This window comes from Schistocerca piceifrons, chromosome 8 (assembly GCF_021461385.2).
Source record: "Schistocerca piceifrons isolate TAMUIC-IGC-003096 chromosome 8, iqSchPice1.1, whole genome shotgun sequence".
NCBI lineage: Eukaryota > Metazoa > Arthropoda > Insecta > Orthoptera > Acrididae > Schistocerca > Schistocerca piceifrons.
Genome location: NC_060145.1, coordinates 65,902,228 through 65,924,722, shown reverse-complemented (window position 1 = coordinate 65,924,722; position 22,495 = coordinate 65,902,228). Strand labels below are relative to the sequence as shown.

General features: G+C 39.6%; 1 protein-coding gene across 1 annotated transcript in view; it reads left to right on the top strand.

Moving 5' to 3' along the window:
* LOC124711482 (cytochrome P450 6j1-like) overlaps positions 1 to 20,978 on the top strand; it is a 102,636-nt gene extending 81,658 nt beyond the window's left edge. Inside the window, exons 6-8 of the mRNA XM_047241590.1 lie at positions 1,738 to 1,956; positions 14,534 to 14,785; positions 19,620 to 20,978. Coding sequence (XP_047097546.1) covers positions 1,738 to 1,956; positions 14,534 to 14,785; positions 19,620 to 19,792 — 644 coding nt within the window. The 3' untranslated portion in view covers positions 19,793 to 20,978. The remainder of the gene's footprint in view (positions 1 to 1,737; positions 1,957 to 14,533; positions 14,786 to 19,619) is intronic.
* Positions 20,979 to 22,495: the final 1,517 nt, after the last annotated feature.

The following is a 22,495-nucleotide window of genomic DNA, read 5'->3' as shown; positions in this document are numbered from 1 at the left end:
AAAAAACCACACACCACGAAGGAATTATCTGAATGATACTGGAACAGGTAGATATGACATACATGTACAAACAAACAAATGGGTATAATTTCAGAAAACTGGATGATTTATTCAAAGAGCAAGAGCTTCACATATTGAGCAAGTCAATAATGTGTTGGTGCACCTCTGGCCCATATGCAAACAGTTATTTTACTCACCATTGATTCACAGAGTTGCTGAATGTCTCCTGAGGGATATCATGCCAAATTTTATCCAATTGGTGGGTCCAACTGTCAAAATCCCAAGCTGATTGGAGAGCCCAGCCTATAATTCTTCAGACATTCTCGATTGAGGAGAGATCCAGTGACATTCTGGCCAAGGCAGAGTTTTGTAAGCATGAAGACAAGCAGTAGATACTCTTGCTGTGTGCAGGCAAGCATTATGTTGCTGAAATGTAAGCCCAAGATGGTTTGCCATGAAGAGCAACAATAGAATATCATCAATATATGGCTGGGCTGTAAGAGTGCCACAGATGTAATGAAATGAAATGACAACCCAGACCATCACTCCTAGTAGTTGGGTCGTATGGTGAGTGACAGTTTGGTATCCCCTGTTGCCTCGGGTGTCTCTAGACGTGTCTTTACTGGTGATCAGGGCCTAGAATCCTATTGACTGTAGTAGAATTGTCTTCATTGATGAGTCTTGTTTCGATGACCAGCAAAGGTGTGTCTGGAGATCTGCAAATGCAGCAGGACACCAACCTACCTGTTACCTGCCGTACAGTCTTACAAAGAGGAGCAATGGTCAGGGGTGCCATTTCATTTTGTAGCAGGAAGCCTTTGTCATGCACGGCACACTTATAGCACAGTGGTGTGTCAACAATATTCAAGCCTCATTTTGTTGCACTTCTCGGCAAGCCATCCTGAACTTGCATTTCAGTAAGATAATGCCCAAACACAGATGGCAAGAGTTTCTACTTCTTGTCTTCATGCTTGCCAAATCCTACCTTGACCAGCAAGGTCACCAGATTTCTACCCAATTGAGAATGTTCAAAGCATTATGGGCACAGCCCTCCAATCAGCTTGGCATTTCGATGAGTTAATTCATCAACTGGACAGAATTTGGCACAATATTTGGTGCCAAGCCAAATAACTGGTTGCATAAAGACAAGATGTAGACAAACATATTATTGGCTTGTTCAATTTGTGGAGCTCTTTCTATTGAATAAATCATCCAGTTTTTCTAAAATTGAAATCATTTGCTTGTCAGTACATCTATGTCACATCTACAAATTTCTGTCCCTTCAGATAATTCCTTCATGGTGCATTGTTTTGTTTTCTCTTAGAATGTATTATGATTAGTTTCTAGGTTTTATTGTAAATGTTGTGTAAAATTTGCACATAAGGAAGGTTAGGGTTCAACCTCCAGTCAACTGTGACGTCGTCAGAGATAGTGCACAAACTCAGTTTGCGGTATGATGGGGAAGAAAAGCAGCTGACCTTTCAAAGAAACCACCCTAGCAGTTTCCTTGTTTAGGTTGTAGGAAACACAGAAAAAAATAAATATGTGTAACTGGACAAGAACTTTAACTGCCATCCATCCAGACATGATTTCAGTGTTCTACCATTTCACCTACTCTCTCAGTATGTCATCTGTGTCTGTGATGTTCAAGATAGACAATTATTGGCCATTTTGATGGGTCACAACTACACTTAATCAAATCCAATATTTTTAACCCATGTTTCTTTTTGTGGCCAGGATTTGACCAGAAAGATGTGGTGGCACAGGTGCTGACTTTCCTAATGGCTGGCTTTGAGACCTCTGCCTCAACCATGGTGTTCACACTGTACGAGCTGGCTCTGAACCAGGAGCTGCAGCAACGCATCCGCCAGCAGGTGAAGGAGGTGGCCGCCAAGCACGGTGGCATCACATATGAAGCAGTTGCAGAGATGACCGACCTAAACAATGCCGTCAGTGGTCAGTTTCTCGTCATTTGTCCTTCTATCATGTAGACGATAGATGGAAACACACAAATTTTTAGCTGCAAACACATACTTGCACGTGAATATATGACTTCAACACCTACTTTTGCACTACACCATCCACCATACAATGTTGGGGTAGGATACATAGCATCCTTGATGGATTTTCTTTTATGGGCATTAGGTCATGGTCCAAGGCATGTATCTGTCCCAAGATTTCTACCAGTTACTGTGGGTGACCTCATAGGGGGTTGTAAAAAATCTGGGATCAGTTTCAAACATAAGCAAACTAAGCAAGCTGAACTGCAGTGGTCATTTCATGACATCATCAGGATGCTGCCTAAGATGTGTAATTTCAGTTGTTGTTCTGTTTTATTTAACACTTTGGAGACAACCCACTTAGAAGCATGTAGAGCCTAGAAATCTGGACATTTATGACATTATTTAAAGCAATACTGACACATATGAAATTAAAATATTTTCAGGAGTAATACAGATCAAAAAAGACCAAGCTTAAAGATTTATTTTTCAGATAACAAATTTTAAAGCAATGATGACAAAGTATAACTAGCCTTCCAAAAATGTACAAGGTGAGTTATTGAGCAATTTATTCCACTTGAGCTTCCGAAATCTCTTGCTCACTCAACAAACATGACGTATTTGTAGCAGAATGACAGCAAACTGCGAGCGCATTTATGAGATTACATCAGTGTGATCTCATATTAAATGAGTCCAGAATTCAAATGACAGATGGCTTGCACATTGAGAAAATCACAGCCCGAGCTATATGCGGGTGTGGTCTTTTGAACTCAGAATTGTGGCCTGATCTATTTTCGGGCTTTGTTTTCAAAATGTTGGGGATTGCTTTTGTATTTCTGTGCCCTCTCTGTGCATCCTAGCATAGTAATGATCAAATACTGATAATCATAGTGTCATAGTAATTAATTTGGTGGTCCCCATGCATGATCTGCTACTGATGTTTCACTGATGACAGTTGTTCTTGTTGTGAGCCTTAGTGCTAAATAAGGCAAACAGAACCAACTCTTCCTCACTATAGCCTCCATAACACCAGTTGGCATAACTGCGATCTCAGCCAGCGGTCTGGTGATCCACCTATTGCATGGTTATGTATAAACAATCTTGCTTACTGAGCTTGTTTAAGTTTGAAACTCCTATCTGAGTCTTTATAGCCTCTGATGATGACTACAGCATTAGGAGATGAAACATCAGCCACAGAAATATGCTTTGGACCATGCCCATAAAACAAAAGCCACCAAGGACACTAGACCAGCCGTAAAAGCCTGCATTGTAGTTTATATCATGCAGCAGTGTCGTGTTCCAGGTTTCATGTTCATAGTCAATAACCCTCCACATGGACTCAAATTTCTCTATATTTAGCATTGTGATCACGGTAATTCGGCAATCAGGTTGAGAGGAACATGCAATGCTAACTGATCTCGTCATCCTGTATAAGGCCTCGTGTGGATGTTGTGCGGAGAGGCATGAGGTTAGCACACAACTCTCCTGGCTGTTGTTGGCTTCCCAAACCTTGCAGCCACTACTTCTCATCCAAGTAGCTCCTCAGCAGGCATCACGAGAATGAGCGGATCCCATTCTAGTCCTCCCACCAAGGGAAAATCCCTTGCAGTTCCAGAAACTGACCTTGGGTCCTATGCATGGCACTCAGCCACACTGGCCACTCAGTTATGGAAGAGGGTTGTTATCATGGAGACAGTTATTTCTTGGTAAAGAGGTATATTGTTTGATTCATTTTGATACATGTTCACTATGAAGTTTTCGAGGAAAGATCTCTGAGAAGGCATAGTATTTCTTTTAGCATCTCCATCTGCAGTTTGTTAAGCACTCCCATGACATCCTAGTGCTGACTAAACAGAAACATGGGGGTGAATCGAGCATATCTTCATGGAATTTCTTCCATTAATTCAAACTTGGTAAGGGTCCCAGACTGATGAACAACACTTGGGAATTGGTCGCGAGAGGGTATTGTAACCGACCTATTTTGTATTGGAATTACACTTCCTCAGGATTTCTCCAAGTGGATCTGAGGCTGAAATCTGCATTTCCCACTGCTAGGTTTATGTTGTCATTTCACCTTAAATTGCTTCAAACAGGAGTGCCTAGACACTTAAAATAGTGACTGGTTCCAGCAACTGATTGCTTATCATGTAGCCACAAGAAATGAAACCTTTTCATCTATTTACAAGCATTACATCAGATTCATTTATGTTCAGAGTTAGTTGCTAATCTTTGCTCCTGGTGGTGATCGTCAGCAGATCTCTGTGTATTTCATAAAAGGTTTCAGATGGTGTCACCACACTCTTAACATATACAGTCACGACAGCCACTGCTGTGAAAGTTGTTACCATCTTGATAGATGAAACACCATTAGCACCCCTAATGGTGAGAGAGCAACCTGCAAGATTAATGTTGCTGCTGTCTGTTCTTATTGTGATGTGCACATTGTTTGAAACTTAACAGTTTTCTGTGATGTCTAATGATGCACATTTTCTTACATGTCACTCAACTTGCCATCATACAACTCTTGCCATTTGTGGCTCAGATGTAGCAGCAATTGTGGAATGGGTTTCTTCTGTGTGGGGAAAAAGTTTTCTAGCTTTTGAAATTTTATCATCACATTTGTGTGGTTTTCCCTTCAGCTACAGTTGTTGTGGCTTGTTTGGCACGTTAAATAATGTGAGTTCCACATTCCACACAAGTTTCCTATGTTCTAAATTCACTGATTTGACTGGAAGTGTAGTGAACAAAACTTCATTTGTTGAGTAGATGTATGATGTCTTTCAGCAAAAGGTCAGATCTTCAGGTGCTTACAAGCCATTTTCTATTCTGAAAGGGAAATGACAATACTGAGTAAATATCAATAGGTTATAAGAGAATTGTAAATAAACTGCCATGTAATATACTGTTTTGTACCTTCCCAGGGTCATTAGGAAATAGACAAATATTGTGTCTTCTTTTTTCTGTTTCTGCATTTTTTGTGATGGACGATACACTCATTTGTAAAACCATTCTATGAACCTATATAAACAATTATGGTTCACTTTTGCTGAACTGAACAGTATAACTTGCTGGATGCTTAGCGTGCTGCTATCACAGTGGTTAACAAAAATAAATTGCAGTGTCGCAACTGTTATGTTAGACTTATAGAGTATAAATATGTACGGAGTAGCATTGAGATGTGCAGAATGAGAATTCTGTCTCACTGTCAGAAGTACTGTGAAACATTGTATAAATGTTTTACAGACCTCTTAGCAATTTGATACCAGAAACTGAAGTTGACTTAAAGATGTAAAGAGCAATGGCATTGTGGTTTCTCACAACAGCATCATAGCTGAGAGTCCATTTTATTACAATTTTTTGATAACAGGATAAGAATTGACAGCCAACAATTTTTTTTTTATATTTTCTATTCCACTGATTCACATTGTTGAATTTGTTCTTCTTAATTATGTTTCAATGATGCGGTATGGGAAACTGTCTTGTGCAGGAATAGATACATTCAAAGTTTTGAAACCCTGCATAAATTGGAGGATATCAACCAGACTGTCATGAACAAATTCTGTCTGCATATTAACATAGCACCATTATGTGTACACTGACTGGTAGTTTACCCAAACACACTTGCAAATTTATCTAGTATTTGTCTCATAAACACATGGCCATAAAATTGCAGAATTATCTCTACAAGACTTCCTAATATTGTGTCTCAGTATTTTTCAACATATAAAGTGCCTCATCTCAATATGACATTTACAGTAATATATTTGTTATACATACCTACGGAAAGTAATTGGTCCTACATTCACATACTTCTCTTTATATCTGTAATGACGACAGTACTGCACCACAGCTGTTACTAAAACTCAAATGTGCAGAAACATATATAAAACAAGGTGAATATGTGTAATATTAAAGTTTTGCTATTACTGCAAATTGCAGACAACAAGTGTTGTACTAAAATCACATGACCAGACCAGTTTGACATTGAGAACATGCACAGTGGCCTATGCTCACTCCATACATATAAGGTAGACTTTGATGTCACCTATGTGTACACAATAGCCTCATCTGTGGACAGTCTCGAAGGCTACAGATGCTGCCTGCCAAATATCTTTTCCTCGGTTGTGCAAATGATTAGCATGTCAGTGCAACTGCACAATGTAGGAGGGAACAATGGCATCTGCATTCTATATATAAGGAAAAATTGTACAGTGGGTTGTTTATTCAGCAATCACATCTGGATGTTGTTTGTTTATGTCTTGCATTACACCTCATTTCAGGAGCAGTAACATCTACAAGCACTTATCAGATTTCAACAGCAGTGAGTTGTGGTTTATTGAGACGTGGTTCATTGGTCTGTGATATTGCTGATCACATTGGTCAGGATGTGAATAGCGACTCTATGGGTTTGGGAGGGCCATACTCAATGACAATAAGAGCTCAGTGGCACTGCACAACTAATGCCCAAAAGTTGCTTTTTGCTCAGCTGTGCAGTATCAAATGGCCAAGTCACTTAACTTGAATAAGGTTCAAATGGCTCTGAGCACTATGGGACTTAACTTCTGAGGTCATCGGTCGCTTGAATAAGGAACTGGGTCTGTTTGCATCAAGGTAAGTATCAACATGCCAACCATTATTGAGGCTTCCCTTGATGCAGCAGCAGAGAGAGGTGTGCTAAAAGACAATACTGAACACAGAAGTGGTGCAATGTTGTATTTTCAGAAAATTCCCAGTTCTGCATGCAGCATCATGATGGCTGTATCCATGTATTGAGGCTCAGAGGAAAATGAGTATAACCAAATTGGACACATCATCATACAGGCCCTGGCTAAATATTGGGTGCCACTGAGTACTGAACAAAATTACCTCTGACTCACATAGCCAGTAATTTGGAAAGCAGGTGTCACATTTCTGACATGTTAAGGCCTGTGTCTGTGCCCTGTCTTCAAGGTCTCCATCGTGTTAACCTTCAATGTCATGTTAACTTCCAACAAGATAACTTAAGGCTGCATGCACCCTGTGCTGTCCTCATCTGCCTTGGTACAGAGGGCATTGAACCACAGCACATTATCCAAATCTCTCAGCTGCTGTAAACATCTGGTCATAACTGATGAATCACCAACAGACCAGCACAGCACCTCTCACCAGTAGCTATGGTTGGTGAACTATGGCAAAGAGTTGAATCAGCATGGAATGACAATGTGCTTGATGTAGGCTTATCAGGCTTTCAGTTACTTGAATGGCCACCTACTGACTTTTTGGGCTCAAGACTAGCTGATGAATACAAAGTGCCTCATACATGAGTAACTGAGCAGTACACGAAAGATTACATTTAAAATAATGACTCCAAAAGACTGTTTGGATCTTTGAACATCCCTTAAAGCCCAATCTCAGATGTTTCAAGTTCCTTCATCCAGAATTACTCTTTTGTTTTATGGAAGTTTCTTAGCAAACACTACTAATCCTCCCTGCAGTGAACATATGTAAGTTGATTTGTAAACAGGGGCATTCCTTTGTACAGTCTGAGGCAGATCACGAGACGTCAGTCTTTAGGCTGTCAAGGGAAATCAGCTGCCAATGTTGATGCTGCTATTCCAGATTATGGGGACCAAAGTTCAAACTCTGAACCAACACCTTTGGCAAAGTTGTTCATTTCAAAACTATCAGAGCTGGAGATGCAAGTTCATTGGAGTTTCTGACCGTTCTTAGTAAGAGATGAAGCCAGGGTACATCTTTTATCCTGGAAGTGCTGTTACCCCCACTGGTAGCTTCTTAAACGCACAATCCCTTGAATATACACTGCCGGAAAAAAAATTAATACATTCTTTTAAAGATTTCTGATTCACTGAAGATCTACTGTTGCAATAGTGAATACGGAGTACATAAAATTACTATGTTAATAGATCAATAACACAAGCAGTTCTGAGGTACCCAGTATTGAACCGTGCTGAAACACCCATATTAGAACATGGTGTAGCCTCCGTGGGTTGCAATGCAGGTGCTGCCTATCCAATCGATCATACAGATTGTGAATTCCTGGGATTGTTATACCATGCCTGCTTGACCTGTAAGAGTTGTTAGTTGATGAGTCACCCAAGTCACTTCTCATTCCATCATATCCCACACATGCTTATTTGGAAACAAGTCCAGAGATTGTGCTGGCCAGAGATGTTTATGCATGTCTTCCAGAGCACATTGAGTTTCACAGGCAGTGTGTGGGTGAGCATTATCCTGCTGGAACAACATATCACCTTCCTGTTGCAAGAATGGCAAAAGAATGGGTCTAATAACATTCTGCACGTACTGAGCTTTGGTTAGCACTCCCTCCAGAAAGACAAAGGTGAAAGAGTGTCATAGCTTATCGCATCCCAGTCCATAAGATGTAGGGTGGAGCCAATGTGTCTTGGAGGACTGCACTCTGTGAGACAGCTCTCACCAGGTCTACAGCATACACACAAACAACCATCATGTGCATGCAGACAGAATCTGCTTTCATTGCTGAAGGTCACGGTGCACCATTCCATCTTCCAAGTGATCCTTTGACAGCACCAGTCAAGCCATGCACATCAATTTCATAGCATGAAAAGATGAGCTAGAGATCTGTGTGTCTGTAGACGCACTGCTAATAACTGGTTTGCAACAGTTCGTGTTGAGACATCTGGGCTCACAAACCCGTTTATCTATGATTTGGTAGATGTACAATTTGCCACTGCTGCCCTTACAACACAACAATTCTTGTTGTCATCTGTGCTGCATGGATGTCCAGAACTTCATCTATGGGTGTGAGAATGTTCATGCATCCACTGATGTCAGAATCATTGCACAGGTAATGCAGCACATCAAGCTTGTGAGACAATTCTCCAAAATAACAATCCCACCACCATTTGGAAGGCCACAGTTTAACATCTCTCAGATGTGCTCAGTTGGCTGTAGAAAGCACAAGTGCAACTCTGTGGCATGGATGCCTGCTTGCTTCATACATTTGCACTACACTGAGCTTTCTGGCTATCAGCATTTCCTATTAAAAGGTAGACACAGATGGCAGTCAGGTAGCTATGCCACCATGTTATCTGTTGGCAGACAAAGTTGAAACCATTATCAATACATCTACTATCCCACCGGTGGCATATGTTGTCATCGGATCAAAATTGGTGTCATCTTTCCAGGTGCACTAATTTTTTCTAGCAATGTTCTTATCTTGTGGTTATCATTTCATACAGGGTTTCGGGTCAACAGCTTCATATGTCTGATGTGATCTTAGAGGTTTAATAACAGACAAACTTCATGTAATCAATATGAATTTTCACTTTGCAGCAGGGTATGCATTGATTTGAAACTTCCTGGGAGATTAAAACTTTATGCCAGAATGAGACTCAAACATGGGTCCTTTGCCTTTCGCTGGCAAGTGCTCTACGTGTCCCAGGTTCTGGTCCAGTTGCAGCACACAGTTTTAATCTGCCAGGAAGATTCATATGAGCATACATTGCACTGCAAAGTAGATATTAATTCTGGAAACACTTCCCTAGGCAGTGCCTAAGCCAAGTACTCCCAGTATTCTTTCTTCCAGGAGTGCTACTGTCGCAAGGTATAGAGGGAACTTGTGTAAGTTTGGATGGTAGGAGATGAGGTACTGGCAAAAGTGAAGCTGTGAGGGCAGGTCATGAGTCATGCTTGGATAGCCCACTCAGTAGAGCACTTGCCTGCAAAAGGCAAAGGTCTCAGACTCAAGTCCAGGTTCAGCACACAGTTTTAGTCTGCCAGGAATTTTCAAAACTTTCTGCAATTTTTTTATTTATTTATTTATTTTTATTATTGGTAGCTTCCACCATAAGTAAAAACATGGCTTTCAATATGGCCACCAACACTGTTGCCACCATACCATTGTTTGTTGATAAAGGTATATACATATCTTTCACCAATTAAAGCTGTCAGGCCAACACCTGCCACTCTGCCAGTAACTGTTAAAAAAACTGTCCACCCTAAGTGGAGGCAGCTGATTTTGTAATTGTAGCATGTGTCAGCATTGTCTCAGCAACCAAGCCATCCAACGGAATCACACAATAACATTATTATTTATACGATTTCAAACAACACCAAAGGCCAATTTTAAGCATGTCACAGTGGATAAACATAGAATTCAGGGACCTTCACAGACTGTGGGTCTGTGTTTTATGCTAAATGTGTTTACAGTATACTGGCTGAACTGGATTGATGGTCTAAAACCAGACAAAAGAAAGTTACTGAAAACAGCTAAAATAAGAATTTAACAGAACAGGGGTTTAAATATAAAGAAAATGATTGCATTTGTTTAATAGATTACAAATCTGGAATTAGACTTTGCCAAGGCAAGATATTTCAAAAGTTTTAATGGAATTTATTGGTGTAAGAATGCAGAGTGATGGTGGTAACATTGAATAAAATGATCTCAAGATTCCTGCTGCATCAAATGGTTAAAATGCCACTGAGCTTTCAGGCAAGCTGTCCTTGGCCATTGCCATTGACTGCTGATGGGCTACTGTTGCGCCCTTATTTTACGCTCTTCTGTGAGTATGGTGAACTTCAAACTATAGAACATATTTTAAATTCTGTAATTTATGGCTTCAAAGTGGGAGGAATTAGACATCCACAATATTGCTGGAGAAATCGTCCAGTGGCTGAGTAATCTTCAGTGTGCTATTTGACTGTAGTGTGTATAGTGTATATGTTACCTCATTAATAGACTTCTGTTATTTTTAAATGGGGTTTGTGTTTTTTTTTACTAATTACCAAATTTTTTGTTGGAAACATGACTATCGATTTGATTTTGTGACTTCTCAGCAGGTGGTGTATCTGTGTATCTTGCCTGACAATGAGCCACAGAATGGCAAAAAAGCAAGTTTCTTTCCCAGTACCTCGTCAGTGATCTCATAGTGATTCTTGCTTGAGGTCATTTCATTTATTTGCTAAATGTTGCAACTGTTGTCCCTGTAGACTCTGTGTAGTTAGCTCAGCACATGGGGCAAGTTATCAGCATCTGACAGCATTCTTGCCTGATGCGCCAATGTTTGTAACACAGCGTGCTTCTGTGTTGGGTGATGATGCCTGATAGCATGAAAGTATGGATTGGTATGCATAAGTTTTCTGTAGATGCTGTGGCCAAGACAACCATTTCATTTGCAGTGGATGAGGGTATCAAAGAAGCTTTTTCTACTTCCACAGAAAACTGGACATCAATGCTGTTGATATGTTTCAAGAACATGCCAAGTTTTTCATGTTCATGGGGCCATATGATACATGTGTCATCAGTGTTTTGGAAGAAACAACTAGGCCTCAGATGGACGTTGTCTAAGGCAATATCCTTAAAATTCTCCATAAAGAGGGTTCCAATCACAATGCTGACCATCTGATCATAATACGGCCTCTGTACAGAAAATAAGACAATGTAAGAGTGTGAAAAAAAGCTGGACCATGTCACTTACAAATAACTGGATTTCTAGGTGGTATTTTGAACACTTGATGTGGCTGGAAGCCCAAAACATTTAAAATACTGTCTTTAGAAGACACAAATTACTTGCATCACTGTGTTTTCACCTTGTACTTTGACTGAGCTACCTCAGTTGCTCCAGAATGCTTTATAATGGAAAAGTTAAAAAGTGAGTTAAGCAGTGCTCTCATAACAGGTTTGGTGTGACTGGTTCAGGGAAGCTGTATCTCATAAAAGCCATTATGTCACTGTGGGTCTGCCTACCAATGCATGATACTAATGTTGGGGATAACTGCTAAAAAGAAAAAACCAAATACAAAAACATGAATTGCAGGACAAGATCTGGTAAAGTAAATATGTGTAAAATGGTTGACGTAAGGGGAGACAGATAATTTCAAGCACTTTATTTTGTAACTGAAAGTGGCAGTTATCTTGGAACAGAATAAACTTTTACCACATCAAGATTTAGGTTATGAGTACCATAGTCTGCCATCTGAAGCAGTCAATGAGATACAGATTGAGAGCTTCCAGTCAAACTTAACAGGGCCAGTTTAAGGCCCAAGTGACACGCAGTCATTTGTAGTGCTGTGCTGAGAAAGGCGCCAGAGATACCAAGCACAAAATTTGTGTACAATTGCATCATAATCAATAGTGAAAACAGACACTTCTGAAAGTAGAGAATAATAGAAGTAAATACTTTCTAAGAAACATGGATCCACAAATGACACATTCATGAAATGACTGCATATCAAATATTGTGCTAGTTAGAACTGAAGCTGTGTTAGAGAGGGACCAAGTAGGATAGTCTAAAAATACATAAAGTTTCTTGTGGATGACTTTGTGCTTCTTTTATAGTATACTTTATCACAAGATCTTCATCATTTACCAGTTATGATTGGACAGACTGCATGAATAATACAGACACACAAGTTGTTTACAATTTTTGAATAACGTATAAAGAAGGTTGTTCACAGTGATGACATACATGCCAGATGAAAACATTATTATTTTATCTGTTCACTTTGTTCACTGTTGAAAAATTCTCCAATAAAGTACAATGGAACTTGTTTCAAATTCTGTGAAATTTTCCTTTTGAATAATTCTGATGCCAGTCGTTGCATTTCTCAAGGCAGTGTGATGAACATTTTTAGAGCAATCATTGGAAAACTTCGTTGTGCTCCAGGCAATTAAATTTTCCTCTTCTTGTATGTGTAATAATTATGTATTTTTCGCCTCATGCTGAAAGCCCCTTTGGATTTTTACACTGACGAGGCATAAAAACACATACTGGCTGAAAATGGTCATTATTCTTAACTGGGTGAATGTAGATTTATAGTGCACCAGCCTTTTGCTTGATGTGATGATCCTGACATCTTTTTTGTATCATTTACATGCCCTTGCAAGCTGAAGAATGTCCCCATAACAGCAAGCCATAATATGGCTATTAAATAGTACATAACACTCTGTTATGAGGTACTGGCCACTTAACAATGAGAGAGCCTGGAGTACACATACACTGTGGGGCTCATTCACAGACAGTTTGCTATCAAACATGAAGTCCACCAGTTTGACAGCCTCCTTATTATCCTGGCAACCAACCTGGCTCAGGCTGCACATGAAATTAGTGTGTTTTTTCTTTGTTCATTTTCATTTTATTTTTGATAAACCACTATTTGAAGCTTCCAAAGAGTACATTTGTTCTTAGTAGAGATTGTGCAGCAGTTTTTCCTTTGCCACAAAAGGGTGGTTCATCATGAGATCATTGACATAAATAAGAAAGAGGAGAGGTTCACAATGCTTGAATTTTTGTTCTTTGGAGGCTGCTCCATGGATTTACTTTGCCTGCCCCCAGTTTTCAAGATAAGATTGAAGAGTTGCCAGTACAACACCTTCAGTAATATAACACTTCAGCTTATTAGGCAGTATCTTGTGTGAGATGCAGTCAGATGCCTTGCTTAGGACACTAAGTGTTAGTGCCACAAGCTGGAATTATTGAAATTAATCAAAAACTGGACAATTCACATTCGTCACCTTTTTTTGGTGAATGGTACTGTCTCTGGCAGTTTCAGGAATTGTGGGAGGACACCAAATATTTGTTGATTACTATGTCTACTTTGCCATGAGACTTTTTGCTTCTTTATAATAAAAGTCACACATGTGACTTTTCGTTATAAGTTGTGACCCATCCTGCACATATAACAACAAAATCTTTATTATGATAAATCTCTTGTGCTCAGATCTAGGTGCAAATATTCGCAGTCACTGCGATTTGAGTGAAAAGCATGTCACTTTAAATTGGTGCTGTCATCAGTAGTCAAATCCAGGTCCTCCCATTGATTTCGGTTTCATACCACACACACAAATTTGTGTTATCTTTTCCGGTTGCATATGTAATAAATTTTGCCATGTTTGTCAATTTTCTACTATTTTTGTGAAAAATTCCCTAACACTTAACTGCTTACTGGTAAGTTTTCCCCAGTTAAATAGTGCCTTATGTTTAACATCTCAGTATAAGTACATGTTCTGACTGAAAGTGAAATAATGTGCAAGTTAGAGAATTGCAAACCTCAGTTATCGAACTAAAAATGATAACAAATTTTATGTTTCCATTCTTTCTAGCCATACTGGTAGCACATTAATACTGAAGCTAGAACAGTACTGTAGGTCTAATTTTTTTGCTTTCACTAAAAGCTTTTAAAACTCTCAAGATTTACATTAAATAAATATGAATTGTTTTTTTCTTGTAACATTTAGCACTGGAATAAAATGTAGAAATTTATTCCCATTACAGAGGAATGTATCTATAGTACTCGTTTTAAGAGAAAATAACCAATTTCTACTAAGTCTAGCTTTATATTTATTTTTAAAGTTCTTACCAGGAGTCCAAGGGAATACAGCCATGTAATGTCTGAGGGAGCAGGAGAGGGAGGGAGGGGTGGTTGGGGAGCAAATGATATGTCACTTATGTCAAAAAATTTTCTCGAACCCAGATCTTAACTGACATAAAAAGTGGAGGATTAAACAGAATTGTGTCACAGCCCTACCGATCCTTAACTTTACCTGCTCACAGAGGCCCTTCGCATGTATCCCGTGGTCAACTTCCTGGACAGGCGCTCAACACGGGACTACAAGATCCCCGGCACATCTGTGGTGCTGCCCAAAGACACAGGGGTGGTGATCTCGGTGCTGGGTCTGCACTATGACCCGAGGTACTGGCAGCGGCCGCATCACTTCATACCCGACAGGTTCAGTGAGGAGAACTCAAAGGGGCAGCCTAACTACATCTACTTGCCCTTTGGTGATGGGCCCAGACAGTGCATTGGTAAGTACTGTACTTCAGTCACCTTCACAAAAAATTGCATGCATTATATGAACTGTTCCCAGAAACTTTGAGTCATTACATAAAATCATTAATAGGTGGTTGCAACTAAATAAGTTACCAAAGCCCAAGGTATTTAATTAAGAACCTTTCAAAAATAGTTGGAAATACCATTTTATAGCAAATTATAGCAATTAGAATTAACACTGTGCATAAATTGATGAATCTGTCAAGAGAAGAGGCAGCTCTGTTGTAGTTTTAAATAACCTCTTCCCCTGATGCACAATATTTTTCCTGCAAAGACTGTAATTACTGTTGAAAAAAATTTCAGCATCTAGTGTGTTATAGCCACCTCAAGAGAAGCTACAAAACATCTTGTTAATGAAGTTTAGTATCTAGTGGATGTTGAAAGATGTAAAAACCATGATTTGCAGATTTATTATGCAGAAGAGGGTTAAATCAGTTTTGCGATGCAGCACTCAATTAGTAGTCTGTATATGTTCAACAGACATGGGAATCACTACAGCTGATCATCATCATCATCATCATCTTGGACAGTTTCCAGCCTCTGGCCTGTATGGAACACAGGCCTCTCCATCATCTTCTGTCTTGCCACCATCTCTCCGTCTTCACCTTGGTCCAGTCTTCTCCTTTCTTCTGGACGCATACCTCTACTCCTTTCAGCCATCTGTCTCTCGGTCTTCTGCTTTTCTCCCCCACTCAGTTATTTCTCTGTTGTTTTTTTTCCATCTGCCTGCATAAGGCTTCCTAGATACTTATACTCTCCACTCTCTTCAATCGTTCCCCACCAATTCTTATTCCGGTTGTTCCTCTCTCCTTCTTTCTTGTTGTGATAAACATCTCAATCTTACTTATACTAAATTTCATCCCATATTCTTGTACTGTTCATTCCCATACATCCAACTGCTCTTGTACTTCCTCCTCCTTATTCCCCCAAATCCTCAGATCATCTGCAAACACCATAGCTTTCATCTTCTTTTCACCAATTACTTGTGCTACTGTACCCAGTATATCATTCATCGCTACAATGAAGAGTGATGGTGAAAGTGCACTTCCCCGCCTCAAGCCATTCTTCTGTTAAAACCAAGCTGATCTCTCTCCTCCCACTTTCACGCAGCTCACACTATCATGGTACATTTCCCTTATCCTCCAAATAATTTGTTTTGCTACTCTGTTCTCCAAGGCTTTCCACACTTTGCTTCTACATACACTATCATACTCTTTTTCAATGTCCAGGAAGGTCATTAGTAGATCTATTCCATATTCATAGTGCTGTTCCCGCAGCTGTCTTTCAGCAAAAATTAGATCCACTGTGGACCTTCCTGTTCTGAAGCCATGTTGCTCTTCTCTCATTCTTCCTTGTAATTATGCCCAAATTCATGCTTCCAAAATTTTCTCAAAATCTTTGCACAGTGACTCATCAGCGTTATCCCCCCATAGTTCTTGTACTCTTTTCTATTTCCCTTCTTAAAGATCAGAACAATTATTCCCTTTTTCCGGTTTTCTGGGATCATCTTCTTTTCATTACCCGATGTAGCCATTGTATCCCCACCACAGTCAAACTGTGCCCAAAAAACAAGTGGACCACCCTGTTTCTGAACATGCTGCCAAACATGATATCCCTCATCTCAATGACTGCTTCACAGCCTGTGCCATATGGATCCTTCCCACCAACACCAGCTTTTCTGAAGTGCGCAGGTGGGAACTTTCCCTGCAATACATCCTATGTTCCCGTAACCCTCCTGGCCTCAACCTTCGTTAGTCACTGTCCTCACCCATCCAGCCCCCTCCCTGTTCCCATTCCAGCACTACACAGCCATCATTTCACCTCTGCACCCAGTCTTTTAATTTCTTTTTATTTCTCGCCTTTCTGCTACTTACCCCTCCACCCCCCCCCCCCCCCCTCCCCACCTTCTCTCCTGCCCTCCGAAAACTGCAGCTCTTCACTGTCCGCCACCCCCACCATACTATCCCTCCCCCTCCCCACCCCAGCCTCCATCATGCACTGGTGCTGCTGCTCGCAGTGTGGTTTCAGTTGTCTGAGACTGCAGACGTGTGTGCAAGTTGCATTTACGTGTGTGTGTGTGTGTGTGTGTGTGTGTGTGTGTGTGTGTGTGTGTGTCTATTGCTGACAAAGGCTTTAATGGTCGAAAGCTATAATTGTGTGAATCTTTTTGCTGTGCCTATCACGACTCAGCATCTCTGCTATATGTTGAGTAGCAACTTTCCTTCTCTAATATTGTTAATTCCATCCTGGATTTTCCATTGTTTGAATTTATTATTTATTATTTTAAAAATACTATATCAATGTAAGAAAAGAACAAGCTAGAATTCAATTAAAATATTGGTAACAACCTTATTTTGCTCTGTCCATTTGTATCTGAGAAATTATGCTTTAGAACTTTAAAAAGTGGAGTTGCATATGTATGGTTTCTGGAACTACAAACTTACTCTCTGGCTATGAACAGTAGGTCCATAACAAGAACTGTCTATGTCACCTCATAAACTGCAAAAATGGGCACCACTGCAAAGGATCATAGTTTTGCTGTAACCTCAGTAAGAGGTGGGATAGCTAAGACAGGCCAACTCAAATGCAATCATAATGAGTAAACGTTTTGAGCTGCAGATTTTGCTGACAATGTGGTAAATTCCCTGATGTAGGAAAGTGATTTTTAAGTTTTATAGCTGCCAAAATATGACACCAATATTTCATGTTTTAAAATGGTAATGTATGCCTTTTGTGTCATTGAGAAGACCCTTTAAAGAGGGTTTTAAAGACTTAATATGTTTGGATGTTGGTGAAACAGTAACAGCACTGCTAAACAAACCCCTCTGCCTTCAAGAGAAGAGGTCCTACAAATGTCTCTCCTACTGTACCAAATGCAAACAAGCATGTAACTTGGGTACAGTTCATGTGTGACTGTGTTCAAAATGTTGAGTCTTTGCAATTTTTTTCATCTGACCAGGATCAGATGTCATCATACATATAAGGTTCAACACATCAAACATTTGATTTAATACATTATACATCAATATAACCATAAAATTACAGTAGAATCATCTTAGAAGTTGACCTGTTCCTCCAACAAAAAGGCATGAAGAGTGACACATTGTCAAGCCTTTCAAGCAACGAGACAATGTAGGAGGTAACTTGTAGACAGTATCCGTTTGCGTAGCCAAAAATGATGTGAATGCACAATAGTGATGTCACCAGCCCAATATGGTGTAGGCACTTCCTGTAATAGCTGTGGTTCAATGTGAGGTGTCTTGTAGTGCTCGTCAGTCTTTGGGAGCACTGATTTTTCTTGTGCCAGAAACTTGGAATCACCAGAAACTTGGAATCAGCAGTGGGTTCACTTTGGCATGATTTCTGTGCCTTTGTATTTAAAGGTCTGTTGCCATTCAGAATTAAATTTCTCCCAGATTGCTGATTTAATTATGTTTAAGAGATCTGTGGCTGATTATTCCATGTATCCTTTTACTCCATCATAGACAGCTGCTTTGGCTAGCCTATCTACTCTTTCATTGCCAGGTATGCAACAGTGTACTTTTACCCAGCACATTTTAACTTCCTGGTTCCTGCTTATCATCTGTAACCTCAGATTCATGACATCTATGCTATTGGCTGGTTGGACTGTCCACAGTGCAGATGCCTTGGAATAGCTCCAGTGCTGATCTGGAATCAGAAAGTGCAAAGAACTCAGAGCCCAAGTGCTTCTCGGCATATTGAAGAGCTTGAAGAATAACCAAAAGCTTAGCTGTCATAATCATGAGCTGCTTAGGTAACGTGAATTTCATTCCAGTATGGCAGCTGGTATCACAGTATGCATAACTACATCCATCTTTGTGCTTAATTACAACTGGACTTACCATAGTACAGGCCCTTGTTGCATCACATTTTAACGATTCTTCAGTATTTGTTTGTAGAACTCTTGTTTTAATTTAATGCACAGATGAAAATTCCAAGCTGTAAAGTCTGATGAGAATATGAATCATTTTGTATTTCCAGAACAGTCAGTGCAACCAATATCCAAATATTCTGTTAAGAAGCTCTGTTGCAACTATCTGTGTGAGTAAGTGTGATGCACATCATGTTAGAACCACAGTGGGACGTCCTCTAATATTTGTGGCAGCATATCTGTTAACTGTAGATACTTGTGGTTATTTTAAGTTGCACCAATAATACAGGGACCACTTATGTGATTCCTGAAAAGCCTGCCCCTGAACTGTAACAGGTTTTCGAAATTACTGACATGGAGCTGTTGATGAAGCAGAATGTGAAAAGGATGAAATGCATTGGAATATAGTATTCATGGAACACTCCTCTGGCTGATTGCACTTGCACATTCAAGCTGCCTCTTAGTGATGTGTATACTGCATATTACCACTGTCAAATTTTAGTGGCATTTTTCTCATCAGTTGCTGTTCTTTACTGTTAGTGTATTTTATTACTCAGTTCCAGTTTCTTGATTTTTTTTAAAATTATATTTGCAAGGATTAGTTGCAAAGGTCTGGCATGATCAGGATACCTTTCAGCATACAACTTCACCACTAACTGAGAGTTCTACAATTTCATCAAAAATAAAAACCATTTCCACTTTTTCACAAAATAATGCAATTGGATAGATAAAAAAACTGCTCACCAAGTGGTGCCAGAACACACACACTTTGTTGGATGTCGTATAATTGTTAAAGTCTATACAGCTTCAAGGGCAAGTTGTCTGATTGCTACAACAGATGAGCACAGACCGTTAGGCTTCTAACATGAATGTAAACACATGAACTGTGCTGTTACAAACATGTGCTTTTGTTACAGGAATGAGGATGGGTCTGATGCAGGTGCGTCTTGGCCTTGCGCACATCCTCAGCAACTTCGTCGTTGGCCCCACAGTGCATACGCCAGTTCCTCTGCCTCTGGACCCCAAAACCTTCCTCCGGAGGCCACAAGGGCCACTGCTGCTCAGCTTTCAGAAGCTGGTAACACAGTGATGAGTCCAGGCACAACACTCACAGAAATGGACTGCCATAGTGTGTCAGTGAATGTATCACAGCATAATTACATTCTTTTAATTCTATTGACAGTTGTCATAGAACAGTGGAGTGAAAGTACTGCTAACAAAGTGGAAACAAAATCCAAAAATCCAGCACACTGAAGCCAGGAAGTAAGTTACATAGTGTTACTGAAGTCTCGGATGCTGCTTCATCAGTAACTATTTAAATTATTGTCATGGTAATGTTCCCGAACTCAAGATATTAACCATGCATGAGTGTTATATTACATCTTCTGAAAGAGGTAGGCTAAGTGTGTCTAGGAACTATGCCAGAGTAGCATAATTTCAGTAGATCTACACTCTCTTTGAATGGGCTTGATGGTCTTGTGTGTTTGCATCTGTAAGAAGTTTACTAAAGTTGCTAGATTTGTTTCTTTATTAAACAAGATGTCTTAGTTCATAATTAGTTTTGGCTTCTAGCGCAGCATAGTCACACTGCCATTGCTAAGTAAAAAATCACATCATAATGTGGAAAAGACACTAGACTGGGAGTCTAGATTTTAAGTTAAACATGATTCTGACCTTGTGCTGCAAACTGTTTCACTGGTAAAATCTAACATGCACTGTATCACTCTTCAGGAGCTACCATATGCTCTCAAGAGTACAGCTTTCTGTTTATAAAACAGACTGTAAGGGTATTAATGACATAGAGATAAGCATCTCTTTGTATGTATCACTTGCCAAAAACTTTGTGTTGATAATGTGATCTGTTCATGAAGATATTAGAGCTCATATTGACTGAGCGTTCTTTATATGAGAGACCATTTAAAATTAAATTCCTGCCTATGTTTATTTCTCTGCAGAGTTCATGTAAAATTGTAGATTGTACATTGCAAAATATATTTGATGAGCCAACTACTATAAATAATTCGTGGAGAAATGTTTTCCTGTGAGACTACTTTTCAGTGTGTTTATGACAGTAAATAATACTGGAGACATTCTTCTAATATTTTTTGTCGGAGACTCCGCTTAGAAAACAGAACATTTTTATCTGCTGTACATGCAACATTCAGTTGCAGCACATTGAGTAAAACTACCTGTTTCAGTATGAGAGGATTAAAAAAAAAAAACAAAAAAAAAGCAATGTTAACAAATAAATGTTACACTTTTTTGTAAACAAACTATGTTAAGAGTAATGGAAAAAACTTAAAAATGGAAATAAAATGGTTTTTCCTAAGAATTATATGCACTTTTTCTCCTCGCAAGTTTTGAAAATTCATGTAGTGTAAAGTTTAGGTGATTTAATTCTATTTTTAAGCATGTAATCTGTGTTACAATGTGTGAGAAGAGTGACTGTCACCAAAGGAGAGTCGCAGGGAGAGTGGTATGTATAGAATGTGGGTTGGAATTTCACTGGGGTGACTGTAGTGGGAACTGAATGAGAAACTCAATGAGGCTCTCACAGGTAACTGTACACTTTGCAAAAAACACAAGATAAATGATGAGCAGAAGGCATACATTTGTGCTCCTCAGGCTGAATTATATCATGTGAAATTTGTACTAGATAGGTTGAAAGGGGAAAGAGGTTTTGGGAACTTGGCGAAGATAACAACCAATGGGTGAAAGAAGAACAGCTCTTTAACTAACTTCATCTACATTTCAACGAACAGTATCAAACAAATTTGGCTTGTTACCTGAATAAGGAGGGGAAGAGCCTCACCAGTTGTAAGCCACAGTAGGATGCAGCAGACTTCTAGCAAAGAAATTCAATGTAGGCCAGTACTGAAAGAGAGTAGGAAGAAAAGAGTCTTGCTTCTAAGTAGTAGTCATGAGAGTGCTGTAGGCCAGATGGTACAGGAAAAATTGGGCACAGAGTACCAGGTCACAAGTATTGTGAAGCCAAATGTTAGCCTTAATCAGGAGGTGGAGGACATAGGGAATTTGTGCAAAGGTTTTGTCAAAGAGGATCAGGCTATTATAGTTGGTGCACCAGGGAAAAGCCTGGATAGGGACAGTAAGTACAGCATTAGCAGTGACCTCAATGAAATATAAATAGCAACTACACCCACAAATGTAGGATTTGTGTAGGTCTTGCAGCATCATGACCAGCCCTTAGTAAATACTGCTGTGAACTGTTTGAACACTGAGTTGAGCAGGCTGCTGCTGGTTGTGGCAAACACCTGAACAGGAGAGGGAAAGATAGGTTGCATATAATATATGCGGGGCCACCACCACACATAACAAGATCCCTGTGGTTACTGCTGTCAGAGGGGCACCTTTTTTAGGTTAGAACCAGGATTCAAGCACAAAATGCTTGATAAAGCACCAAAAAGTAAGCTTAGCTAATTTCATCAAAATATTAGAGGACCGAGTAATAAGGTAGAAGAGCTTCATGTCTGTTTGGAAAATTTAGAGAGCTCTGGAAAGATAGACATCCTGTGCCTGTCTGATCAGGGTTAGATAAGTTACATATAACATATTACACTATTGGAGCTTACTCATGCAGAAATAACATAGGAAAAAGGAGTTATTATGTACATTAAGTCAGAACACAAGTTCAAAAACATTGAGACAAGTAGATTTTGTAGTGATCAGCAAACAGAGGTGTGTGCTTGTGAATTAATGCTGAAAATTGTTCACTTTTAATTGTAATTGTACACGGATTCACAGTGGGAAATTTTGAACTATTTATGAGGAATCT